The sequence below is a fragment of the Ursus maritimus genome, unplaced genomic scaffold (assembly GCF_017311325.1).
Source record: "Ursus maritimus isolate PB19 unplaced genomic scaffold, ASM1731132v1 scaffold_4, whole genome shotgun sequence".
Taxonomy (NCBI): Eukaryota; Metazoa; Chordata; class Mammalia; order Carnivora; family Ursidae; genus Ursus; species Ursus maritimus.
The window spans coordinates 36694515-36718918 of record NW_024426552.1 but is presented as its reverse complement, the minus strand read 5'-3'; the positions used below and the strand labels follow the sequence as shown (position 1 = coordinate 36718918).

The window sequence follows — 24404 nt, the reverse complement described above, 5'->3', positions numbered from 1 at the left end:
TAATATTTTATATACTTCTCACAAGAATACTTCTGTTATACTTTTTAAAAGTTTAATGCATGTAAGAATGTTGACCATCAGAGACGCATCCAAACCCTGGTCTCACACTGCAGCTAATGCTTTGTCCACTACCTCTTGCTTGCTAACATGATGAATATTTTCCTAGTTCTTTTTGTCAAATGTTCTATTTGAACTTGATTTTATCATGTTAGAAATTATTTTTGAAACAGCTTTAATTATTTGTTGATTTTGGGGGAAACATTTCATTTCCATTTTGTTATTGTAAAGACAATGAGGACATTATCTTGGTAAATGATGCCTATGATTATGACAGCTCTTCTAATTCAGAGAATATATGTTTTCCTGAAAAAAATTTGGAGAAGTGATTAAAGTTGGGAACCAAATAATAAAAAAAAACAGGAAATAGTTTCAAAACAAGCAGATCAGTAATGTGATGAAAGAATCATTTAGTTTAAGTAGTAAAACACTTGGGGAGAGAACAAAGAGAAGACAATCAGGGCTGTACCCATGAAACTTCTGGAAGGGTATTTTATGGGGGAAAAGAAATAAAGACTAGTTATCCAAAACTATTGGAAAATATAAAAATTTATATCATCCAATTATATAGACAACTCACTCTCTCATAATATCTTCAATAAAATATAAACCATAAACATTCCTCAACTTGCTTCATGTACCCTACATCAGCTAACTGCTCTTCGAATTTACTAATTCTTATGTTAGAACTGATAGCCTGGATAATTTTGAACCTTGCACATCCTTAATATCCGTTGAAGAGGCAAAACAATGACTTGCTGCATATAATTGAAATATTAGAATGTGTGTCCTTTCTAAGAAGCCACATAAGACCAACATTAAAATAACAGTTATATTAAGGATAACTTGAATTTTAAAAGATTCATCCTTAAAATACTACTCAACAGAAGTATTTTATTAAGAGGCAATATTTTCTTAATGTATGTCAGAATTTTTAAACAGAGATATAACTATATGTATATATCTATGCATTTCCATACTCTCAAAATTATAACCCCCCAATCCAAACTGTCATAACTTTTCTCTGCTTGTGTTCATAAGATTTCAGTCACATCTTAAAGTATATGGCTCTGTAATCATATAAGTAAATTTAGATAAGTATTTTTAAATTGTGCATACAGAAATGAAGTTAAATATCTAGATAAATTATTTAAGTTGCCAGTCTGTATTTAAAAAAAATGTTTTCTAAAAAAATAATTCTCTTTTTTAGGAAATAATGAAAAAAACACCTGCAGAAATGGGTAAGAAGAGATTATAGCAGTGTAAGTCACTGCTGATACTGAACATCGCAGGATTCTTGATCCTACTTTATATGGTAAATCTTCAAGGTGGCAAGAAAAGTTAGCACCATAAGACACAATTTTAATGAAATGGAGGTTAGAGTTTATACATCGATTAAAAATACCCTACACATATTCCAATTAGTACTTAAAATGTTCAAGCTTCTTAATATCACCATAAAAATATTAAGTGGTTTAGCAAGTCTTGATACAATTTGTGTTTCATCTTAATAAAGAGGGCCCCCAGGCTTTCTCTAATTGGAACCCAGAAATGATTGAGTTTCTTGCTACAAATGAATAACAATCTTCCCTGCTGTTCAGGCAACCAAAGGAGATCATTTAAAAAGTGGTTCCAGTCTATAGTTTCTATGTGATAAGGCTGAAAAAGAGTAGAAGCTAGACACCAGGAGTAACAGGACACTGATACAGCATCAGGCATGAGATAACACTATATAACTCCATAGTGAGGACATTAATATAGTCAATCCAGTTTCCCCTTTAGGAGCCCAGATAATTAGAATTTGGAAATCTTCCGTATGAGATAACATTTGATTTATGTTTCTGTCTACCAAATCTATAGGGCTAAAAAGATTTTTTTTTTCTTATGCACCTAATGACATTTTGCAGCTATTTCTTCATAGGATGACAGAAAACAACAATAAAAAATAAAAGTGAAAGAAGAAACCAAACAAGTTTGTACATTTATTCTCTTGTATTCTAAGGTCTTGGTGGAGTTTTTAACAGATTTTTAGAAAAATTTTTATTAACTTAGTATTTTGTTTTCTATATATCTAATGAGAGATTCTCTGATATCTTTAATAACTCCTTATTTATAAATTAATGTTAGAAGGAATTGCCGCAATTCCCTCAGGCTAGCAGTCTATTTAATATCTCGAGCTGGATACAAACCTGATTACTCATTTCCACTGAAACTCTTTGTTTGGTCTTTGGGGCACTTGTTCTGTAAAGTTATACCATAGGAATAGTCCCTCTAATCCTTCCAACTATATATGGGATCCTTACTCCCTAGGTGTGGCAATGGAACCTTGCTTTGTCTTCGAATCTCTCATTCTCTTTTAGGCTCATGCTTGAAAAAAGGAATAAAGAATAAGCAGTTCAGTTATGGAAAAGTAAGTGTCATAATGCAAATCTCCTAAAAAAGAGGTCTGGTGTTCTTGCAGAAGTAAACAGGAGTAAAAGGTCTTCCAAACTTTGGAATGGATGCACTCTCCAGTATCTTCCTTTTCCCAAACGGCTACATCCCCTTGGAGTTCTGAAGTGCCTTTTCCTTCATAAGCACAGTACATGTGGGGCTCTAACATTAAAATTAGTCTTATGAAAATGAAACTTATTTTTCCTAAATGAAAGAAAAATAATAAGTTGCTATAATAACATTCAAGTAAACACCTTGTTCTGGCTCAAAGGAAAAAAGAAAGAAACTTGCAAATATATGTATCTTACATTTCTTTCATACAAGACAAAGCAGGAACTTACAGTTAATGACTTGGTGCCTTATGTATTTATAATTGTATGGCACATGAATATGGTGACTGCCTTTATTTCAGTTTAGAAATTCCCAGGTGATAGATGTGATTGAAGATTTAATACTAGGGAGATTTTTAAACCCAATGCTCTTCTATTTCCTGTGATGGTTTTACTCTACAGTGGAAGAAGGTGGTAGAAGTTACATAAACATCTCGATCCATTTTTCTGCTTTAAGCAGAATTATACTGAAGAAATTATACTGAAGAGTCTCTGTATAAAACTGTGTTAATGTTATCAAATTTTTAGGAAAGCAGGAGAGAAATTAAATTCAAATTGACAAGTGAGTTTGACATTAAGTCAAGCAGAAAATTTTAAAAATTTACTGGGTTCTGGGAAGAAGGATTCTGAGAGAATATAGCCTCGGCCATTCTTCATTGGGTGGACTGAAATTGCATCCATAAGCCACGGCCCAACCATTGACAACCAAGTGAGGTAGAAGAAAAAAAAAAGAGGAAAAAAAAATTAGAAGCCGGTATTGTTGGCTTCTTTTCTTATAATCTAAAATGTAAATACAAAGCAAGTTCAAGGAGCAGTCTTTCTTAAAGCAATGCAACCGATTCAAAATATAATTTTGTAAGGAGTCTCTGTTGGAAGCAAAGGATGTGGCTGCTACACAGGAAAATATAGAGATTACTTGTGGAGCTACTTATTACATTGACCACTTCAAATATAAAGATACACAGAAGGTTATTTTGTTATTGAGGATCAAATGAGAGGTTTCTGAAAATAGGTTTCTAAATATATTTCAAATCAAATTCTTAATTTTTATAAAATGTTGATCTAGGACCTTGGAGAGTTCATCAAGCTGCGATTTTCCCTCAAATTTGATTCTTATGCAACTTAATTGTGATGAAATTTTCTTTCGTTTTATTTGTAATATGGATTTCATACTTTTTATGGAAGCAATTCTTAAGACATCAAGAAACTTTTACTATTATCCAAGTTAACTTTGAATGTTTTACTTATCACAGTTGAAGTTTATTTTAAAACATAGTCAATGAAACATTTGTGTGTCTGTCTTTATAGATATAGTTTTGCTCAAAGGAAAACAAAACTTGAGAAACATTTATAGGAGTCCTCAATGAGTTTCAATGAGTTTAATTAACATAAAATGTTCTACTTTACACTTGTAATCTTAAGACAGATAAGAGTTCAATGAAGAGTTTTGTTATTGTTTGTTAAAGTATGCTATGTACTCTTGACTAGGTACTTCATAAGTTTATACAATTATTATCTAACAACTATCAATAAACAAATGTGTGCAAGTTTTTAAACCAGAAATTACGAAGGATATGAAGAAAATAAACATCTTATCTCTGTGATATTACATTTTTGTAGCTTATATAATGTATATGTCATCAACCATAACATTTGCAGGGCATGGTAAGTGGCATAAATAAGTTATAAAACATAAAGATTCACCATACCTATATTAGGGACATTAGAACAGGCTTTACAAAAGATGTAACTCTTGATTGGTATCTTTAATTGTGGTAGGATTTTAAGTGGTAGAAATGGACGATGCCAACTCAAGAGAAATCAGAACCCTGCGTACGATGCTTGCCCTCAGGAAGCCATATTGTTGAAAAGAGGAATTTAAATACAACAAGTACCAAGAAAAGAGAACGGCATTAATGACAGGTGATATTGTGATTAGCTAAGATAATAAATTATGAAAGGGCAATGTTAATAACTCTTAAGAGGATAACTGAGTTGGGAGTAATAAAAACAAAAGCCAGGATGTAATTTCTAACAGGACCAAATACGCTCATAAGGAATTTAGTCCAAGACAGAATTTATAAGACAAAAAACTGAAGATGAAAAGTATTATTTTAGTGTTAGACTAAAGAATGATGACATAATTTATATGGAGGACAGAATGAAATGTGGTATGGAACATTCTGGTCATAAAGACAACTGTGAACAAAAGCAAAGAAATGGAAAGGTTTGGGGTACAGACATGAGGAAAAAAAACCCAGAAAACAAAAATTTAAAAAAAGTGTACATTTTTGAGCCTGGAACTCAAGCCTGGTCTTGGGTTCCAGGCTTTGAGGAAAAACAAATATACTTTGCTAGGTCTTTTAAGAAGTGAGTATTCCTGTTCCGAGTCTCCTTTATAGCAATGTGAAATATCTGAAGAAGAAAGTTCAATAAAGAGATCATCCGTAGAGTTCTTAAGAAAGAAAGCCAGGTCCTACATAAAGTTGGAATAATAAAGGAAAGTAGAGAACAAAAGAAGATAATAGAATAGCTCTTGGGAAAGTAAATATAATTTTTGGAGCCAGAAAATATATGATGTTAATGAAGAGAGAGAGGCTACTCTCATTATGCTGCCCAGTCTATATAATAGGAACAATCTCAGTCCTAAATAAGAAAAAATAACAATGCAAAACCAACGTACCACCAACCAACCAACCAAACAAACAAATAAATGTATAAACAAAATACAAATCACAATTTAAAAAATTGAGAGATAGTAGATAGGGAAAGTTGATGATTTTACTTTGCGACATGCTAAGTTCAAGGGCTAGAACAAGATCAAGGAATACATCTTTATTCAGTAATAAGAAAACTAGAAATTAGAAGTCAGGGCTGAGGGCAGAACTTTTAGAGAGATATTGGAGTCAAGCAAGTGTCCAAGCTCCAGAAGGAAAACAAAAGGATAGATTACTGAATATTATGGAATATTTTCATTTAAGGGATGAGAAAAGAGAGAGAATGAAGTCCAAGAGGTCTGAGAGAAGACAAAAGAGAATAATGTCAAATGAATAAGAAAGAATCTCTTCAAAAATCCACTGACTTAAACATTTACATTTCTAACCCACCCAATACCTTGACCTCTCAGTTCCATTATTCCCTCATATTCGGTAATTATTTTGTTGGTCTCCCCTCACTCATGATCACACACCAAACTTTGTCACCATCATTTCCTCACTACTATAAAGCTGAAAAATTTTGATTTTTTGAATCATAACCTCCCACCTTCTCAGTACACTGTTCTATTATGCATCAAATCTTCCAATCCTAACTAATAAATCCACCATTTACTTTTATTCTTCAATTCCCCTCTACCTTTAGTTCTCACTTTAACAAGTCTTATTTAATTTAATAATTTAATTTAATTTAATTTAATTTATTTCAGAGAAAGAGAGAGAGTATGAGTGAGAGGGAGAAGGACAGAGAATCTGAAGCAGACTTCACACTGAGCACAGAGCCTGATGCGGGGCTCAATCCCACAACTGCAAGATCATGACCTGAGCCAAACTCAAGGGGTGGACGCTTAACCAATTGAGCCACCCACTCACCCCTCTTTAACCAGTCTTAAATGCAATCAAGATTTCCTTTTTCTTTTTCCCATCCATTGTACTTATCTGGTTAATTCCCAGCCCTGATGAACACAACTTTTCTGTCTTCTCTTTGTCTTTATCAGAACATCAAAACATGGTGAAGAAAAAAATGAGGAGAGGATAAATGGTTTATTAGTTTAAACACTGTTCTTGAAGTCATCATGCAAGAATAAGCATGAAGAGCAATGAGAAAAACAACTTTATTTTTTTGAGAAAGAAAAACAATTTTAAAGCCAAAGTAAATATTATTACTATGTCTTTGAATATTTCATGTATTTAAAAATTTTGTAAGTTTGTTTATTTTTCTGATCAGTGGAAGTATGTCTCATGCATCATTATAAACATTATTTAGAACATATGATTAGATCTATACACTTCTGGCTTCTAAAACTCTTTAACACAATATTTACAACACAAATTTTTGCAAAATTTATATATTGATACAGTTAGTATCATCATTTGTTAAGTTGGCTTTGCCCTAACATTTCAAAGATCTAAGGCTAAAATAGTACAGTAAGTGAAGAGAAAAAAAAGGAGAGGCTTAAAGAAATCACCCAGATGAAGGAATTCTTAAACCATTTCCCTTTCAAACATGTAATTTCCCCTTGTATTTCTAGCTTGTTGCAGTTATTTGTACTGACTCATTTAATAGGTATGTCTTTGTGTGTTTTCTATGAGAAAGAAAAAGAACAGAATGGTTCTTTAGCCTTTTTTCCTCACTGGTCCCCATGCCCTTTTGTGTTCAGTGGTTTCAGAACATACTCTCCAATCATGTGCTTTATCATAATAGTTTTTAGAGGTTAGTCTTTGCTCAGCATAGATATGATATTTCCCATACCTGCACAATTCTTTTCATGTAAAGCAATGCACTGTGTTGTTGCCATTTTCTTTGTACGTGCAATTTGAGAATCTCAATGATTCCTATTTAAAGGCTCAACAGTGAAAGCCCCTAACTCAAATATCACCATAAGTACTTCTGTCTAATAGGGTCAAAGGTGTTTAATGTGGTAATAAATGAAGTCAGTTTGAAGTGGAAAATTCAAGCCTACTTATTCCATTAATTGTAAGTTGACACTCTGATTTTGAATCTATCTACTCACTCATGTGAACTCCTGAAAACAACTACTACACTAGTGTGGTGTCAAGTAGAAGTCTCATTACATTGAAGATTAGATTTAGATGGGACAATAACAACAGTATTAAGTTCATCATTAGATTTAAAACCTAAATAGCAAATAAGAAAAGGACTTCTTTTATCCTGATTAATCTGAGCATATGCTACTTGATTCTGTTTTTTTAAGGCACTTCTTGCCTCCAAGTTTAGAAGCTTGTAGTTGAAACAGAAAATAACCTATATGCAAGAGGTAAGTGCTCTTTAGAAGGCTTGAAAATAATGGCCTTTTTGAGAGTGCCTGTGAAATCCTGGATGAGTTTTTACTGAAAAGATAGTATTCATTGATGATTATTTTAACACTTTTGAGAAACAATGTAGTCATACTGCAAACTATAATTTCAGCCAATTTATGGCACAACAAATAAGATTATCCCTAGAAGAGATAAGATTGCTATGATCCTGAAGGTGTGACAGATTTTAGCACTGAAGGAAAAAATATTCAAGATTGTGACAAATGCTTAAGATAATCCCTCAAGGGCTTTGTGCATAAGCAAAACAATTACCCATGGCTTATTTATACTTAACTTTTCTTTACTTTGGTAAATAAAAAATATTAATTCCTGGTTAAAAGGTCAAGAAATCTTGAGTAGGGGCGCCTGGGTGGCGCAGCGGTTAAGCGTCTGCCTCCGGCTCAGGGCGTGATCCCAGCATTATGGGATCGAGCCCCACATCAGGCTCCTCTGCTATGAGCCTGCTTCTTCCTCTCCCACTCCCCCTGCTTGTGTTCCCTCTCTCGCTGGCTGTCTCTCTCTCTGTCAAATAAATAAATAAAATCTTTAAAAAAAAAAAAAAGAAATCTTGAGTAAACATCCATTCCCTCATCTAAGCAGTAATTTCTATGATATATTTAAAAATGATCATGATAAAGAAAATATTTTTTTCAACTTATTTGAAACTTAGTCACTTCTGAAAACTTCCTTTGACTAAGCTAGACTTTGGAACATTTTCACTTTTCTTTAAATCAAGAACTTCTGAGTCTAAATTTTTCAGAATCTGCCACTTTATCAATCTATGTACATTATAAGGCAACTTGATGCCATATAAAATGAATCTATAAGCATCTTAATCAATCGGATGCCTGAAAACCATTAAGTTCAAGGGCATGTTATTATTATGTGCTCCTATATCCCATATAGGAGTTACTTTATAATCCATTACTTATACTACTATAAAATAATGCTAATTAACCTTATAAGTTGGAATAATCATGAATATTTATGTTAAACACTGTGTCACTACCATAGTACTGCTTCTGCTCCATGACCTATTTGTTTTCTGGTACTAAAACCAATGGTCTTAGAAAATTAAGAGTAAAATGCACATCATTTATCTGGTAGCTGGGAAATTAAATGCTCCATATAAGTCAATGCTGAAGATAATTGAAATTTAAGACTTAAACATTTGAAAGTATATTTTGATCATTTGAATGAAACCCTTCTCAAAAGATCAAACTTATCTGCATTATTTAACATAACATTCTTAGCAGCATTTGCCTATTTTTTGGAGCTCAGATCTCCTCAGTCTGAACATATATTTTTACATACTGATGGCTTTAGAGGGACTGAAGTGATTAAGACTTCGGCGTCACCACAGTTGGTATTAATGCAATGATTTTCAAACCTTTTGAGGTGTGATCTATAGAAAAACACATTTTATAACACTACACAATGCACAAACCCATACAGGAAATAAAAGCTTGCTCTTTGTAGTGCTCTGTGACATTTTCTTAAGTTTTTCTTCTATACTTCTCTATTCTTTTCCTTTCCAATTCTATTATTTTCTATTTTATTCTTGGCTTTTAAAAATAATTTGCTAATTGATCTTATGACTCATTAATTAGCCACAGCCAGCATTTGAAAAACTCTGACCCACAGTTAGAGTTCCTATGGCCCTTAGGTCTTTTTGTCCTTGTGCTGCAAAGCTATTATATTTTTAATCTTGCTTTTATATGGTCACTTTGAATACGGAAAGGATGAGACTTTAGGTAGGGAAAGAATAGGGGCCCCAACTAGGCTCTGAGGGAATTTCAGGTACATAGACACTGGAACAGAACAAAAATAGAGGTAAGGAAGAAATATCAGAACCCCCGTCCCAACTGTTAAGGGCTAAAATGTTTTTCTAATAATTACACTGTAACCACAGAAAATAGAAAATATCCGCACACAAAAAATGATCAGGCCTCAAAGGAGAAGTTAACTATAAAGATTAACCAAACCTACATATCTACATATCCGCAGATCACAGATCTCACAAGAAACAAAGACTCACATACAATGTATACGTGTCATATATGGTTCCAGACCACTGACCTAACCACCGGCAAGTTCCCTCGTAAAGTCCTAATAAAAGGCCAGAGATAAAAAGCTTTAATTGGCAACCTGGTCAGGATCCCTGTCAATCCTGAGAGCTTTTTTTGTATTCTTGCTTAATAAAAGTCTATCGCTTTGCTCACTCTCTTTTGTCTGCGAGATTCATACTTACTGGATCCCGTGAGACAAGACTCTTGCTCACTGTGTTCATCCCTGTACTTGCAATCTTGAGTGCTAGTGATGAAGTTCATCACAGAACACCATTTCAGAGACATCTGCTTGTCACAAGTCACAATGGTTGCTGTTCTTTTCTCCTATTTTTATTTTGATTCTCTCTTCTTTCTCGTTTGCTTGAAGCATCCCAAATATTTCTGGTACTCTGAATTTGCAAGAGTTGGGCTGTAAAGCCATCAGTAATTACTGGCAGATTCTTCCAATTCCAATTAGAGACCAATGTAAATGTTCATATTTTATACAATTTGAGACATTGTTTCCCATTTAAATTTTTTCAAACTTTGAAGTTTAGGGGCTTCTGTATAATTGAGGTTATATCTGAAAAAGTGAATCAATATACACTCCACATTGTAAAAACCTGTGTAATGCAAGACAATGTCTTTAGATTGTTTGAGTATATGGCTTTCAGAGGAGTAAGAATTTTCTTAGTTTTACTTAGCAGATGACATGATACTATATATAGAAAACCCTAAAGAGTCCACCAAAAAACTATTAGAACTAATAAGTGAATTCAGTAAAGTTGCAGGATACAAAATTATTATGCATAAATCTGTGGCATTTATATACACCAATAATGAACTAACAGAAATATGAATTAAGAAAACAATCCCATTTATAATTGCATCAAAAAGAATAAGAAACCTAAGTATAAGTTTAACTAAAGAGGTAAAAGACCTATACTGTGAAAACCTTAAGACACTGATAAAAGAAATTGAAGATGATACAAATAAATGGAAAGATAGTCCATGCTCATGGATTGAAAGAACTAATACTGTTAAAATGTCCATATTACCCAAAGTAATCTACAGATTCACTATAGTCCTAATCAAAATACCAATAGCAATTTTCACAGAATTAGAATAAATAATCCTAAAATTTGTGTGGAACCACAAAAAACAAACAAACAAAAACAATTATCCAAAGCAATCTTGACAAAGAACAGACTGGAGGCATCACATTCTCAGATTTGAAACTATCCTACAAAAATATAATAAAACAGTATGGTACTGGCATAAAAACAGACACACAGATCAATGGAACAGAATAAGAAGCCTAGAAATAAACCCTTACGTGGTCAGTTAATCTATGACAAAGGAAGCAAGAATACCCAATAGGGAAAATGTAGTCTCTTAATAAGTGGTGTTGGGAAAACTGGACAGCTACATGCAAAAGAATGAAACTGGATTACTTTCTTCTACCACATACAAAAATAAACTCAAAATAGATTAAATATCTACCTAAATGAAAGACCTGAAGCCATAAAACTAAAAGAAAACAGGTAGCAAACTCTTGGACACTGGTCTTAGCACTGTATTTTAGATATATATGATCTGTCTCCTCAGGCATGGGGAAACAAAAGCAAAAAATAAACTATTGGGTCTACTTCAAACTAAAAAGCTTCTGTGTACAGCAAAGGAAGCCATTAAAACAAAAAGGCAACCTACTAAATGGGAGAAGATATTTGCAAATGTTACATCTGATAATGGATTAATATCCAAAATACATGACGAACTCTTAAATTCAACACCAAATCAAACATTAAAAATGGGCAGTGGAACTAATAAACATTTTCTCCAAAGAAGACATCCAGATGGCCAATAAATACATGAAAAAGTGTTCAAATCACTAATCATCATGGAAATCCAGATCAAAACCACAGTGAGGTATCATTTCACACCTGTTACAGTGACTTTTATCAAAAAGACAAGAAATAACAAGTGTTGGCAGTAATGTGGTGAAAAAGGAACCCTCGTGCACTGTTGATGGGAATGTAAATTGGTGTAGGCACTATGGAAAATAGTATGGAAGTTCCTCAAAAAATAAAAAATAGAAATACAATACGACCCAGCAATTCCACTTCTGGGTATTTACCTGAAGGGAAAAAACCAAACAAACAAACAACACACTAATTCAAAAAGATATATGTGCCCCTATATTAATTGCAGCATTGTTTACAATAGCCAAGACATGAAACAACCTAAACATCTATCAATAGATGATGACTGGATAAAGAAGATATACATACATACACACACTTGAGTATTACTCAGCCATAAAAAGGAGGAAATCTTGCCATTTGCAACAACATGGATGGACCCAGAGGGCATTATGCTAAGTGAAACAAGACAGAAAAAGACAAATATTGTATGTTTCTGCTTATATGTGAAATCCAAAATCCAGAAAAAACAAACAAAACAGAAACAGACTCATAAATAGAGAAAACAAATTGGTGGTTGCCAGAGGGGAAAGGTGTGGGGGGATGGCAAAATAGGTGAAGGGGATTAAGAGATAACAAATTTCCAGTTATAAAGTAAAACAGTAATGGAATGTAAAGTATGGTATAGGAAGTACAGTCAATAATATCATAATAACTTTGTATGGTGATAGATGGTAAGTACACTTTCTGTGGTGAGCATTTAATAATGTATATAAATGTCCAATCACTATGTTGTACAGCTTAAAATAACATAATGTCTGTCAACTATGCTTCAATTAGATAAATAAATAAAAGAGTTTTGCCATACAAATCACATATGTGTGTGAGCACTTATTTTTACAGAAGATAGATTTTATAAAACCAAAACTTAATGAAAACCTGAGAACTAATTAGCATATAGAAATTCTATTTGATTATGACAATTTGGCATTAATTTAGAATTTAACTTATTGTTACATATTAAGAACATTTCTTGTATTGAATTTGGTTCATAAAAAGTACATATAGATTGCTTCTTAGTATCTTTTATGGAATGACTTTTTCTTTTCAAAGGAGAAAGATATTTATTATTCTACATTTCCCTCAAAAGGAGAAGGCTGATATTTTTATGTGTTCTTGGATTTGTTGTCTCAAAAATGCCCTCGTTACTCTAACAGTCTTTGGCCTATAGTCTCTAAAGTAGGTTTTTTTTTTATATATATATATATATATAGTGATTCTGAATTAATTTTAGTTTCCACATTTTGTTTCCTTCATATATTATACATAAGTCATAGTCAAAATATTTAACACAGGCACAGAATAATCTACTTCTCAGCTGACTGGTGACCACCAGAGGGATGGATATTAGCTCTAACATTATGACACATATCACAGAAAAAAATTTCAAGGATAAAAGACAAATCTTGTTGAATGGCACTTGTTGAGCAAAGGGTTAATATTTTCTTTAATTAGGATGAGGTATAATATTTCAGATTTTTTTAATGTTAAGTGATTTTTGTTTCTGCAATTTTCCTACAATTACCATTTTGATGACTTGTTTTTATATAAACATGCATGCAATATTTATATATCTTTAAATAAAGAGTAAAATGCCAGGATGTAATCTCATAATACATTTTAAAAAACACAGATTTTTAAACCCCTGTGTTCAAAAGTCCACATCTTGAAAAATCTCATCAACATATAAGACAGCATCATTCCACAATGGTGTCTTAAGCATACTGAGACATTTTTGTGTTAGAGTTTCCCACTGAACATTTACATAATCTCTCAAAAAAATTGGCTTTTTGTTGTAAGAAAACTGCTTACCTAGAAATGTTCAAGAAGTACATTTCCTCTATGGATCTATAATCGTGGTTCTGTAAGCTCTTATGGGACTTTTGCAAGACATAGGAACATTTAATTGAAAATGATTGAGTGCCCAACACACCACAGATGCCCAGCCTAAATAACAGCAGTGGAGATTACCGAGAGTCAGCTTCTTGTTTCAAAAACAAAACCAAATATATTCGGTCTCATTTCCAAGATAATCACTTGTGTGTTTCCAAAGAGTCAACGTGTGATTAAATTTTGAAGCCATGAGTTGGAAGCAAAAGACCATATGGGCCTCAGAAAAGAAATTCATATGGGAAGGACAGCTCATGGATATATATATTTTTTAATTACGAAAATTTAGAGCTAATTTCTCAATATTATACCTTTAAAAACATGGCAGAAGAAACTGGGTATATTGCTTTTAACTTTTAATTAATTAATTAAGACAATTTTGCATCTTCTAGATATCGGAACACAGGCAAAAACACACACACACACACACACCCCAAAAAACAAACAAAAAACAAAAAAGCAATCTAAATGTCCTGTAACCTTTTTTATAGCAAGGACTAACATTTTGATAGTATCTAAATGGTAAGCACCCTCATTCTGTTTATTCCACCAATTATGTTATTCCACCAATTATTTTGGTGATATCTTAAGCATAATACTTAAAAAGAAAAAGCCCATAATTTTGAGGGGTGTTTCTTTTAACTTCGTGCCCATACCCTCACCTTCTAAGGCATTGTATTTCATTGCATTGGTTTTACATTTGCATTGGTATTGCCTTGTAGGTGAAATGTACAGTCTTAATCATCTTAAAGATACATAAAATTAAGAATATAATCTGCTTTTAAAAAACAAATATATGTGGGCATCTGGGTGGCTCAGTTGGTTAAGCATCTGCCTTTGGCTCAGATCATGATCCCAGGGTCCTGGGATCTAGGCCCATATCAGGCTCCCAGCAGAGCAGGGAGAGAGCCTTCTCTCTCTCTCTCTGCCTGCCGCTCCCCCTGCTTATGCTCCCCATCCCCCCCGTCAAATGAATAAATAAAATCTTTAAGAATATATATGTGTGTGTGTACGTGTGTAACAACAAAATAGTTATTACACACCTAATCATAAAATCTAGTCAGAAATTATTTGGATATATTTAGAAACTGTTTAGATAATATTTAGATATGCTAACAGGTTTGGGCTTGCATAAGTGGTAATTGTTAAATAAATTGCATTTTTTTTACATATTTGATTGAAATATAGGCTCTCCTAGTGGTTTGTCAGAACTCTTTCATTCTTGCCAACTTCACCAGGTTATTGTGAAAAATCAATAAAATAGGAGAACTGAAAACGCTGGGTAAATAAGAAAACATAACCATCAGTGTTGTTAAAATTTTACTTTTATTTTTTATTTCTAAAATTTTTTACAAAGATTTATTTATTAGCTTTTAGAATGGGCAGAGGGGCAGACGGAGAAAGAGAATCTCAAGCAGACTCTGCACTGGTGCAGAGCCTGAGAAGGGGCTCAATTTCGCTACCTTGAGATCATGACCTGAGCCAAAAACAAGAGTCAGACACTTAACTGACTGAGCCACCTGCACGCCCCATAAATTTTTGTAAAGCATGTTTGTAATCTCAATTCTACCACTTATCATCTGGGTGACTGGAAAAGGGTACGCAACCTCCACAAGACTTATTTTCCTCATTTACAAACTAGAAATGATTATGAGTCTGTAAGCCTTTTCCAACAAGATATTTGTTTGGTTTAAATAAGACAATAAGCATAAAAGAATTTGGAAAACTATATCAAAATGAGGTCTTCCACATCACAGACCCTGGATTGTCAACCACCCATGAGTCAAGCCTTTCGCTGGGTTTTGGTTGTGTAAGGTTTTTAATTTCCTGCTTTGGCTTTCTGTCAAAACTTGCTAACATGTGGTCTCTTTCATACCAGCAGAACTGCTCTAGAGTATAGCCTGGTCCATGTTTGTGGGACCAGAACTCACTCTCTAACCCCTCCGGTCCTTTCCAATTATTCTAAAACTTTTTCTACCTTAACACTATGAAGTGCTGCTCCTGTGGCTCAGTATCTTCCAGTTTCCCATTTCTCACTATATTATATTTTGCTCCTGACAGGGGTTCATGCCTCTGACTCTCTTTTGGCACCTCATTATTACTGTGTAACCTCAACTAAAATAGCCATGTTGTTCAATCCGTTTTGCCATGATTTTAGCATGGATATCTTTGCCGTTCAAACATGCTTTTGAAAGTCACAGACCATTCTGTGTTCATTCTGCTTGGAACCTTGAATTTCAGAGCCATGGAAGAAATCTGAGTTGATAACTCAGTTTCCAGGATTGCCATAGCAGTCCAATATTAGCATATGTATTAAATATATAATTAAGACTCCCAAGTTTAAAACTTGTGAGATATGCTGTATGTAACTCTTTGACAAAATTGTAATTTATCATCATCTTCATGGTTATTATTTACTATGAAATTACTTGGAGGCAGAAATTTCATATACACTGTCATTAATCTTTAAAATGGTTTGTTCACTAGATTTTATTTTATTTTTAAAGAATAAAAAAAATAGTTGGTATACAAGAGTGAACTCCAATGTAAACTATGGACTTTATGGTAAGAACAATGGGTCCCTGTAGGTTCATGGTTTGTAATAAAGGCACCGCTGCTCTGTGAGATGTCCATAGCGGGGGGTGTTGTGCATGTGTGGTAATGGGGATATTTGGGAACTCTGTACTTTCCACTCAGTTTCACTATGAACCGACAACTGCTCTAAAAAAGTAGTTTATTAATTAAAAATAAAACACTTCAGGTGGTTAAGTGACTTGCTCAAGTCCACTCAGGCCACAGATATCCACAGATTTATAAATCAAACCTAGTTTTGTATTTTTCTTTCTAATGTGTCACACAACTCTTAGTACCCCGGAGCATGACAGTGTTGGAATTATACCTGAACAGAAACACAGACCTTGATGATTAACTAGATGACTTTCTTTAAGATACGTGGTAGGAGAGAAATAGCTATTGTGTAACTAGTACCTATTATGCACTAGGTCAGATTATATGAAATTGCTATTATTGTAGATCAGTGCTGTTTTTTCAAAATTCACATTTGTCCTGTTTTGGCCTAAAACATTTGATTATGGATGATAACTCCTCCTTTAACTCCTGGTTTATTTTATCATTTCTTCTTCTTTTTTTTTTTTTTTTTTTTAAAGATTTTATTTATTTATTTGACAGAGAGAGACAGCCAGCGAGAGAGGGAACACAGCAGGGGGAGTGGTAGAGGAAGAAGCAGGCTCACAGCAGAGGAGCCTGATGTGGGACTCGATCCCGGCACGCCAGGATCACGCCCTGAGCCGAAGGCAGACGCTTTAACGACTGCGCTACCCAGGCGCCCCTATTTTATCATTTCTTCTGTCTGTGATTAGATTGTATGACAATTAGTAAATAACCTACGCTTTGTAAAAAGGTCATAATAGGCTGAGAAAACGACTTGAAATAATAAAACTGTTTAGCCTTAATTTGCATCTCATTTTTTAATATCTATTATGCTAATAGGAAAATGCATCAAATATATCAATATGTTCTTATCAGATTTCTTCTTAAATTCTTGATCATTTTCAAAGTGGATGCATAATTGTTCCTCTAAAACACCTCACTAGTTGTTATATGGTATGTGATCTGTCTTCCTAAAGATTAAAATCTTTCTTCTTGTACAGAATAGGGCATGTTATATGCTATGCAATTACGTATACTAGATTTACGCCAAGACATAAGAAACTGTGCTTACCAGAAGGTGAAATAGTAAGCAAAACATAAACATTATGCTGGATACACAGAAAAAAAGTTTATCGAAACCTATAATTAATGTATTTTATAGATTAAATGCCAAATGCACATTGATTTGACTGAAAATGTCCCATAGCTTTTCTGAAGTAAATTTACAAAGTGCTAAACATTTGATTAAAAGGAATGATGATTCTTTAACTCTAGCATGTGGGGGCAACCCCACACCTTTTAAGGTCATGACTTTAATGTAATGCAACAGCTTTTTTCTTTCCCTACTTTTATAAAAGGAGAATGCTGCTGCCTGAAAGCTGTCTGGGAATTCAGCCAAAGAAAGAAGAAGGTTGCAAAAACTCTGGGGACTTGAAAGAAAAGTGGTTGGCATTAGCTCTGTCCTCACTTTAAACTCAAATTAAAACAATAGACAGACATGTACAGTAATCTCTCTTTTAAGGAAAGAATACAATGCCTCTATAGTAATGTGAAGTGGAACAATTTGGTCCTGGCCCAAGTTACGCAGCTGTTCCATAGGAAAATAGCAAAAGGCTTCAGTCCAAAGCAGGCAAATAAGGCATGATTGTTCGTAAACAGTCACTGGGGCCCTCACATTTAGAACAAGGAAAACAACATTAGCATACAGGAGGATAGGTTAGGAGCCTGAGTCTCAGGACAAGTTGAACCATGCCATCAGTTTATGACTTATACAAAAGGCAGTGGTGTTATTTTGCCTACTATCAATATGCCTAGTAACTGTGAATAATTCATTTCTTCAGGAAGCTATGTATCAGGCAAATACTTTTTAAGAAACAATGAAGATTTGATCATGGATTAAAGATACGAGAGGAAAAGGAATCACATATCTGTTATCCAGTTCTGATTTTCACCTGCTCATTCAAGGAGGATCAGGCAAAATGGGAAAGACGGTAGGAATTAAGTGTTTGGATAGCCCATCAGAAGCTAAGCCACGGTGCTGCTTCTCACTGTGGTTTCAAAATAACAAAATGGGGAATCAGGTGTAATAGCTGCAAAGTAATAGAGCAGAACTTTGACAGTGATTACCAGAGTAAGACAGGAAATTTGAACCTGCCCCCTGGGTATATGTGATATCACATACTTCATTTTCACTCCTATTCTTTAGGCTTCTTTGATCCTGTCTTAAAATATAGACAATAGCTCTATTATTTTTTTAAACTTCTGTTTGGCACACATTTCTTTTCTCATTCCTTTCTACTTTTCATGATTCATTTTCTGAAATGGGTGGTCTTTCCATTTTCTTTACTTCCCCACCACCTACTAATTCCCTGATTAATCCATTTCAATTTGCCTTCTGTTCTCTTTGCTCTAGTGAGACTGTTTTCTTTATGATCAGTAAGATTTCCTTCTGGGAAAATCCAATGATTTCTTTTCGGTCTTCCCTTGTTTTTTTGTCCTGTCTGCCTCATCTGGCACTGTTGGAGATAGAATAAAACTAAAGAGAGGCTAGGAATTACACTGTCTTTAAAGAGGTTAATGCTTTCATTTAATAGAAATGATAGTTACTTTGAAAATGCTGAAGAGTGGATTTTAAGATGATTAGGAAGAATAGAAGAGAAACAGTGGTCTAAAGGCAGGAAGGAATCAAAGAAGTTGGTTATTTCTCTAACATCAATGCCTGGCAATCTGCAAGGAAAGAAAACGATAAAAAGGAAATTGCAAATGAGTATACAAGAGAAACATTTATTCGTAGATGGTGGCATACAGAATATAACATTGGGAACTACAAGGATAAAGACAGAATAGAATGACCATTTTCACCCTAATGGAGCTTACAAGGTAATCGCCAGAAGATATTACACTAATTAGGGATTTTTTTTATACAATTATTACCTCCTGCTAGAAATGGTCATTTTGTTAGGAATTTGGTAAGTTTCCAGAAAGCGCATAAATATAGAAAAAAGTCCAATAAAAGAGAATGGCAACAGTAAAATATTTCTTGAGACTAGCCAGTTCTTCACTGTTAGGCTCCAAGGGTTCATCTTCAGTGCTAAACATTAGCCCAGTTTTTCAAGTCGCTTAGGCTAATGTAAGTGACAATTTAGACTCAGTAACTGAAGTAGCAGAAAATAGCTGAAAGAATATACGTTTGGGATAATGATTGAACTGAGTGTAAATCCTGAATCATCCATATTAAACCTGGATGAATATAGGAAATTTGGTGAACATTGTTGAGCAGCTTTAGTTTTCTTTTCCATAAAATAAGGAGTCTTATTTCCTTTATTTCCAAAGTGATATTAGTCAGGATCCTTCTGACAAAGGTAACATTTTCTATTTCCTAAACTTCTGGAACTTTTGTATTCTTAAGTGAAATAAACAAATGAGAGGCTACTGTACTTTTCATTCAGCTGCAGTGCAGAGGAGTATTACACATCCAAGCTTATTTCTAGGTAGCTGAAACAGAAACCCACAATAAGACACATCTATTCAACCACAGTTGAGCTGAGGAAAATGGACTACCTAAAGACCTAATTACCTCCACCTCACACACTAATTATTCACATAAATTAAATGCCATTTCTGCAATCCCTGGGTGGCTCAGTGGATTGAGCAGCTGCCTTCCACTCAGGTCATAATCCCAGGGTCCTGAGATCGAGCTCCGTGTTGTCGGGCTGTGGAGAGCCTGCTTCTCCCTCTCCCCCTGCTTTCTCTCTCTCTCTCAAATAAATAAATAAATAAAATCTTTAGAACAAAACAAAACAAAACAAAAAACCCCACTGTTTCTGCTATTGGAAGTAGATATAGAACCAAAGAGTAGATAATTGACAGGTAATTGGATACCATTTGAACAGGTGTATATTTATTTCCAAGCATTCTAATATTCTATTTCCCATCCTCCTCTAATTGTATATGTTGTACACATATTCCAAATGTACAGATATGTAATTTGGGGCAGATCAATGAAGAAAAGGTAAAAGCAAAACTCCTTTGCTATGCCCTCATCCTGATCATATTCCTTTATGTCCCCAAATGCTGACCTCCGAGATTATGAGGAGGAAGAAAAGAAAAAAGCAAACAAAACGACAACAGAAGCAGAAGCAAATAGAGAGAGGAGGAACAGACTAACTTGGGAAATAATAAGTGAAAGCAACAGGAGTGGAGATGGAAGGAAAAGTTAGGAAAGAAATTCTGTTGTGACATACACAGAATCGGGACTAAGGAAATTAGGATTTTAGTATGTCTACAGGTGACTAGAGTCTATTACACTTCTTTCTCTAGTTAAGAGTACTGAACTTGTAGCCAAAAGCTCTTATTGAAGCTATAAGACTGAAATGCACTGTCACACTCAGCATACTGCAGTTGAAAAATGTTTTCTATAAGCAATTTAAGCTTATCAGAAAGTAAGAACTAGGAAAGTGAATTGCACAGAATATATGTAGCAAAGCTACTATGAAAAAGTTTGTTCCTTTCAAAGTCTAAAATGCCTTAAATGTTTCTTAAAAGATAGGAGAAAAATAATGGATGAATTTATGAATGTTCTTTAAATCAGTATGTTTGCATCTTTAGAAAATAATACTGGAGGGGCGCCTGGGTGGCACAGCGGTTAAGCGTCTGCCTTCGGCTCAGGGCGTGATCCTGGCGTTATGGGATCGAACCCCACATCAGGCTCCTCTGCTATGAGCCTGCTTCTTCCTCTCCCACTCCCCCTGCTTGCGTTCCCTCTCTCGCTGGCTGTCTCTATCTCTGTTGAATAAATAAATTAAAAAAAAAAAAAAGAAAAGAAAATAATACTGGAAGAGAGAACAGTTTTAAAATATCAAAACTTTGATAAAGAAAGTGTGAATTCACTTAGTGTGTTAAAATTATAATATCATACAGTTGAGGAAGTTGAAATTTCAGGCTTCTCCCTTAATATTCTTTTAGAATATTCTTCACGTAATAATAAGAAAGCTATACTTAAATAAAAAATATTATTAGGAATACCTTTTTAGTAATTTAACTTGATTTGCACAGAAGCTATCCCATACAGTTTTGCATGGAAAACAATTAAATTCCTCCTATTAAAATTTAAACAAATTGCAAATCAATTGGAAGTTTAAAAAAAATTTAAAAAATGACTTTCAGCTCAACCTAGACTGTTACTATATTAGAAAGATCAAATTGCTGTCAAATGGTCTTTGAGTAATGCATATTGGGTAATCTACTCTTGAATTTTGCATAAAAAATAGATTTTTTATGAGTTAGTTTTTTATAAACATGAATGTCAAAAAGTAAAATTTTAAAGTTGAAATGATATTAGAACCTATATATTCTAATAATGAAATCACTTTACAGTTGAAAATGTTGGAACATCTCACATTCACGAATTATGTTTCACAGGGGGTACATTAGAAATGTAGATGTGATTTCCCTTCTTAAGAAAATGATTTCTCATTTAAGTTTAAAACTTGGGGATATTTTGAGGATGCTTCAATATTTTCAAAGATTTTCATGGGAGAACTAAGTTCAGCTCTGTGTAGAACGCCTATCAATCTCATGATGTAAACAGTGACTGATTAAGCCCACTTTCCTTTCAGGTTGAAATATCTTACTAGAAATAAAAGGGGAAAAAAATCACAGCTGGAAACCTTCCCAGAAACTTCACTAGATGACAAAGTAAAAGACCAATCTTCCACAGATACTTAATGAAGACATGGTTCAGGGGATTTCTGTTCTAGAGATCACTTTGCCCACCAAGAAAAGACAAAAACAGTGGATTTCTTCAGTTAAAGCCTGAAATCAAAGCAGGATAGGAGAAAAAGTGAAAAACTTTAGTGCTCATTAAATCACTTACAGTGGTTTTCCTTTGGATTCACAAGTCAAAATTAATGGCTGTCCTTCTTGTGGAAAAGGAGTGGATGGTATAATCTTAACTGATGGTGTATCTAGAAAAAAAATGAAAAGGAATATTAAGAAAGGTCCCTAAATACACATAAATATATATATTTCATAATTGTACATCATGGTGTGTGTTCAGGCTTTTTCTAATATTATTGTCTACATTTACAAGGGATTTCTTAGATTTGGTGAAACAGAGTATACAATTTTAAGAAGCTACCATCCTGTCTATGGAAAGCTAACAAAGATATCCAAATATCTTATGAGCCCCACTGTTGTATAATTTCTGAAATCTGAGTATAAAACTGAAATTGCAAAATGTGGTTCAGATGAATATCAAGCATTTCATACAATTGTTTCTTCAACTATTTATAGATGGCTGTGAATATGACTGAATGCATTTATGTACATTTGAATAACAACACTTTTCTGTTGCAGGAATACCAGGACTCACAGTAAAGAACCATCAAAGAACTCAGGATCAACTACTGTCTCTATGAGCAATATGCAGAATCTTTTTGAAAATGCAGTAATGCAGCACCCAGCACATGTTGCTTGCTCTAAAGTACAGTTAGCAAATAATTTGAAATAGTTATTTAGAATATTACTAAAAGTTAACTTTTTGTGATATATACTGCAACATAATTGTTATAATTTTTTTAAATTTCCATTTAACAATAAAATCATTCTTGGTGAAAAAGGATTCAAAAATACCTTAAGACATTAATATGTATAGCTTTCGTGCCATGTTTAATACTGTTTAATCAACACAGAGACACCTATTTCATAGAAGAAATGGAAAATAAACTTAAAAAAAGAGACGATGTAAACATGCTCATTGCTTTACGAGACTTTGCTAGTCCTGGCATTGTGTGGCCAACACTACCTGGAATTCCAGCCAACATGGAACTGCCTCCTGCTCTTATCTCTGCACCCTCAACAATAAGCAAAATGGGCTCTGACAGCTCGAAAGTCACGATTACTTCCGCCCTTCCCTTAGTGTGATAGAAAATCTGAACCACCCTGGGGTTAGACCCACTCTCTGATTTTGAACCAATTAAATAAGTATGTATCAACAGTTTAACTTTTATGTTACTTTTAGGTTACTTCAGGAAAATATTATTTAGATTTGTCATATACTGAATAGTAAAATAGGATCCTGTGGAAGATCTTATATCATACTTACAAATTATTTACAGATTTTAAATACATTCTTTTTTAATCCTCTAAGGAAGAAAATAAATTCTTGATAATCAACAATAATATCCTGGTTGCAAACAGGGATTTCTTATACATTATGGTAAGAAATTTCAGTGTGAAATAACCCAAGGGGGAAAAAAAAAGAACAATTTGACGAAATATGACACATATTCATCATACTTTTTTTAACCAGTAGGAAAAAAATCATTTAATAAAGGATTAAATTATACTTTCATCAATTTTTTGATTATCACCATAACATTTATGGAATCAGTTATTGACTAGGATGACTGTATAATTTTTTCTTCAAAGCAGAACATTTCAAAAAGAGAAGGCAAAATGTCGACAATTATGCAGGGTAACAAGTGTGAGCCGGAATGATTCTGGAAAACGAGGTTTATCGTCTTTTGAACTTTGACCATATAATGCATATAGCAAAATGTAATTTCATCCTGACAAATAGAAGCAAGCTTCAGTTCCAGAGGAAAAAAAGTGGGAGAAAAAAGATCAGAAAGTGAGATTCTAGAGAAGAGAGTTGTGTTAATTTGGGTGTCTGTGATGTTTAATTTGTATTAACTTGACTGGACCATGGGGCCCAGATACTTGCCTAAACATTATTCTGGGTATTTCAGTGACAGTATTTTTGTAAGAGAGAAACCTTTTTTTTTTTTTTTAAAGATTTGACTGATTGATTGATTGATTGATTGATTTAGAGAGCACAAGCATGGGGAGAGGCAGAGGGAGAATCTTAAGCAGGCTCCACACCTAGCTTGAGCCCAACAATAGGCTTGATCCTATGACCTTGAGATCATGACCTGAGCTGAAATTAAGAGTTGGACACTTAACCCACTGAGCTACCTGGGTGTCCCTATAAGAGATCAACGTGTAAATCAGTAGACTGAGTGAAACAGATTGCTCTCTCTAATGTGAGTGGGCCTCGTCAGATGAGTTGAAGGCCTGGGTAAAACAAAAAAGCTGATCTTTCCCCAAATAGGGGAGAATTCTTCCTGTCTGATGGGCTTCAAGCTAGAAGATCAGCTTTTTTCCTGTTTTGGAATCAAA

The 24404-nt window shown here is 33.9% G+C and overlaps 1 protein-coding gene across 2 annotated transcripts in view; it reads right to left on the bottom strand.

Annotated features, from left to right (window-relative positions):
* The window catches only part of CADM2 (cell adhesion molecule 2), a 1024870-nt gene that overhangs the window by 91943 nt on the left and 908523 nt on the right, over nt 1-24404 (bottom strand). For both annotated transcript variants that reach the window (XM_008704693.2, XM_008704703.1), the window contains one exon: nt 22099-22189. In XM_008704693.2, the coding sequence (XP_008702915.1) occupies nt 22099-22189 (91 nt within the window). The remainder of the gene's footprint in view (nt 1-22098; nt 22190-24404) is intronic.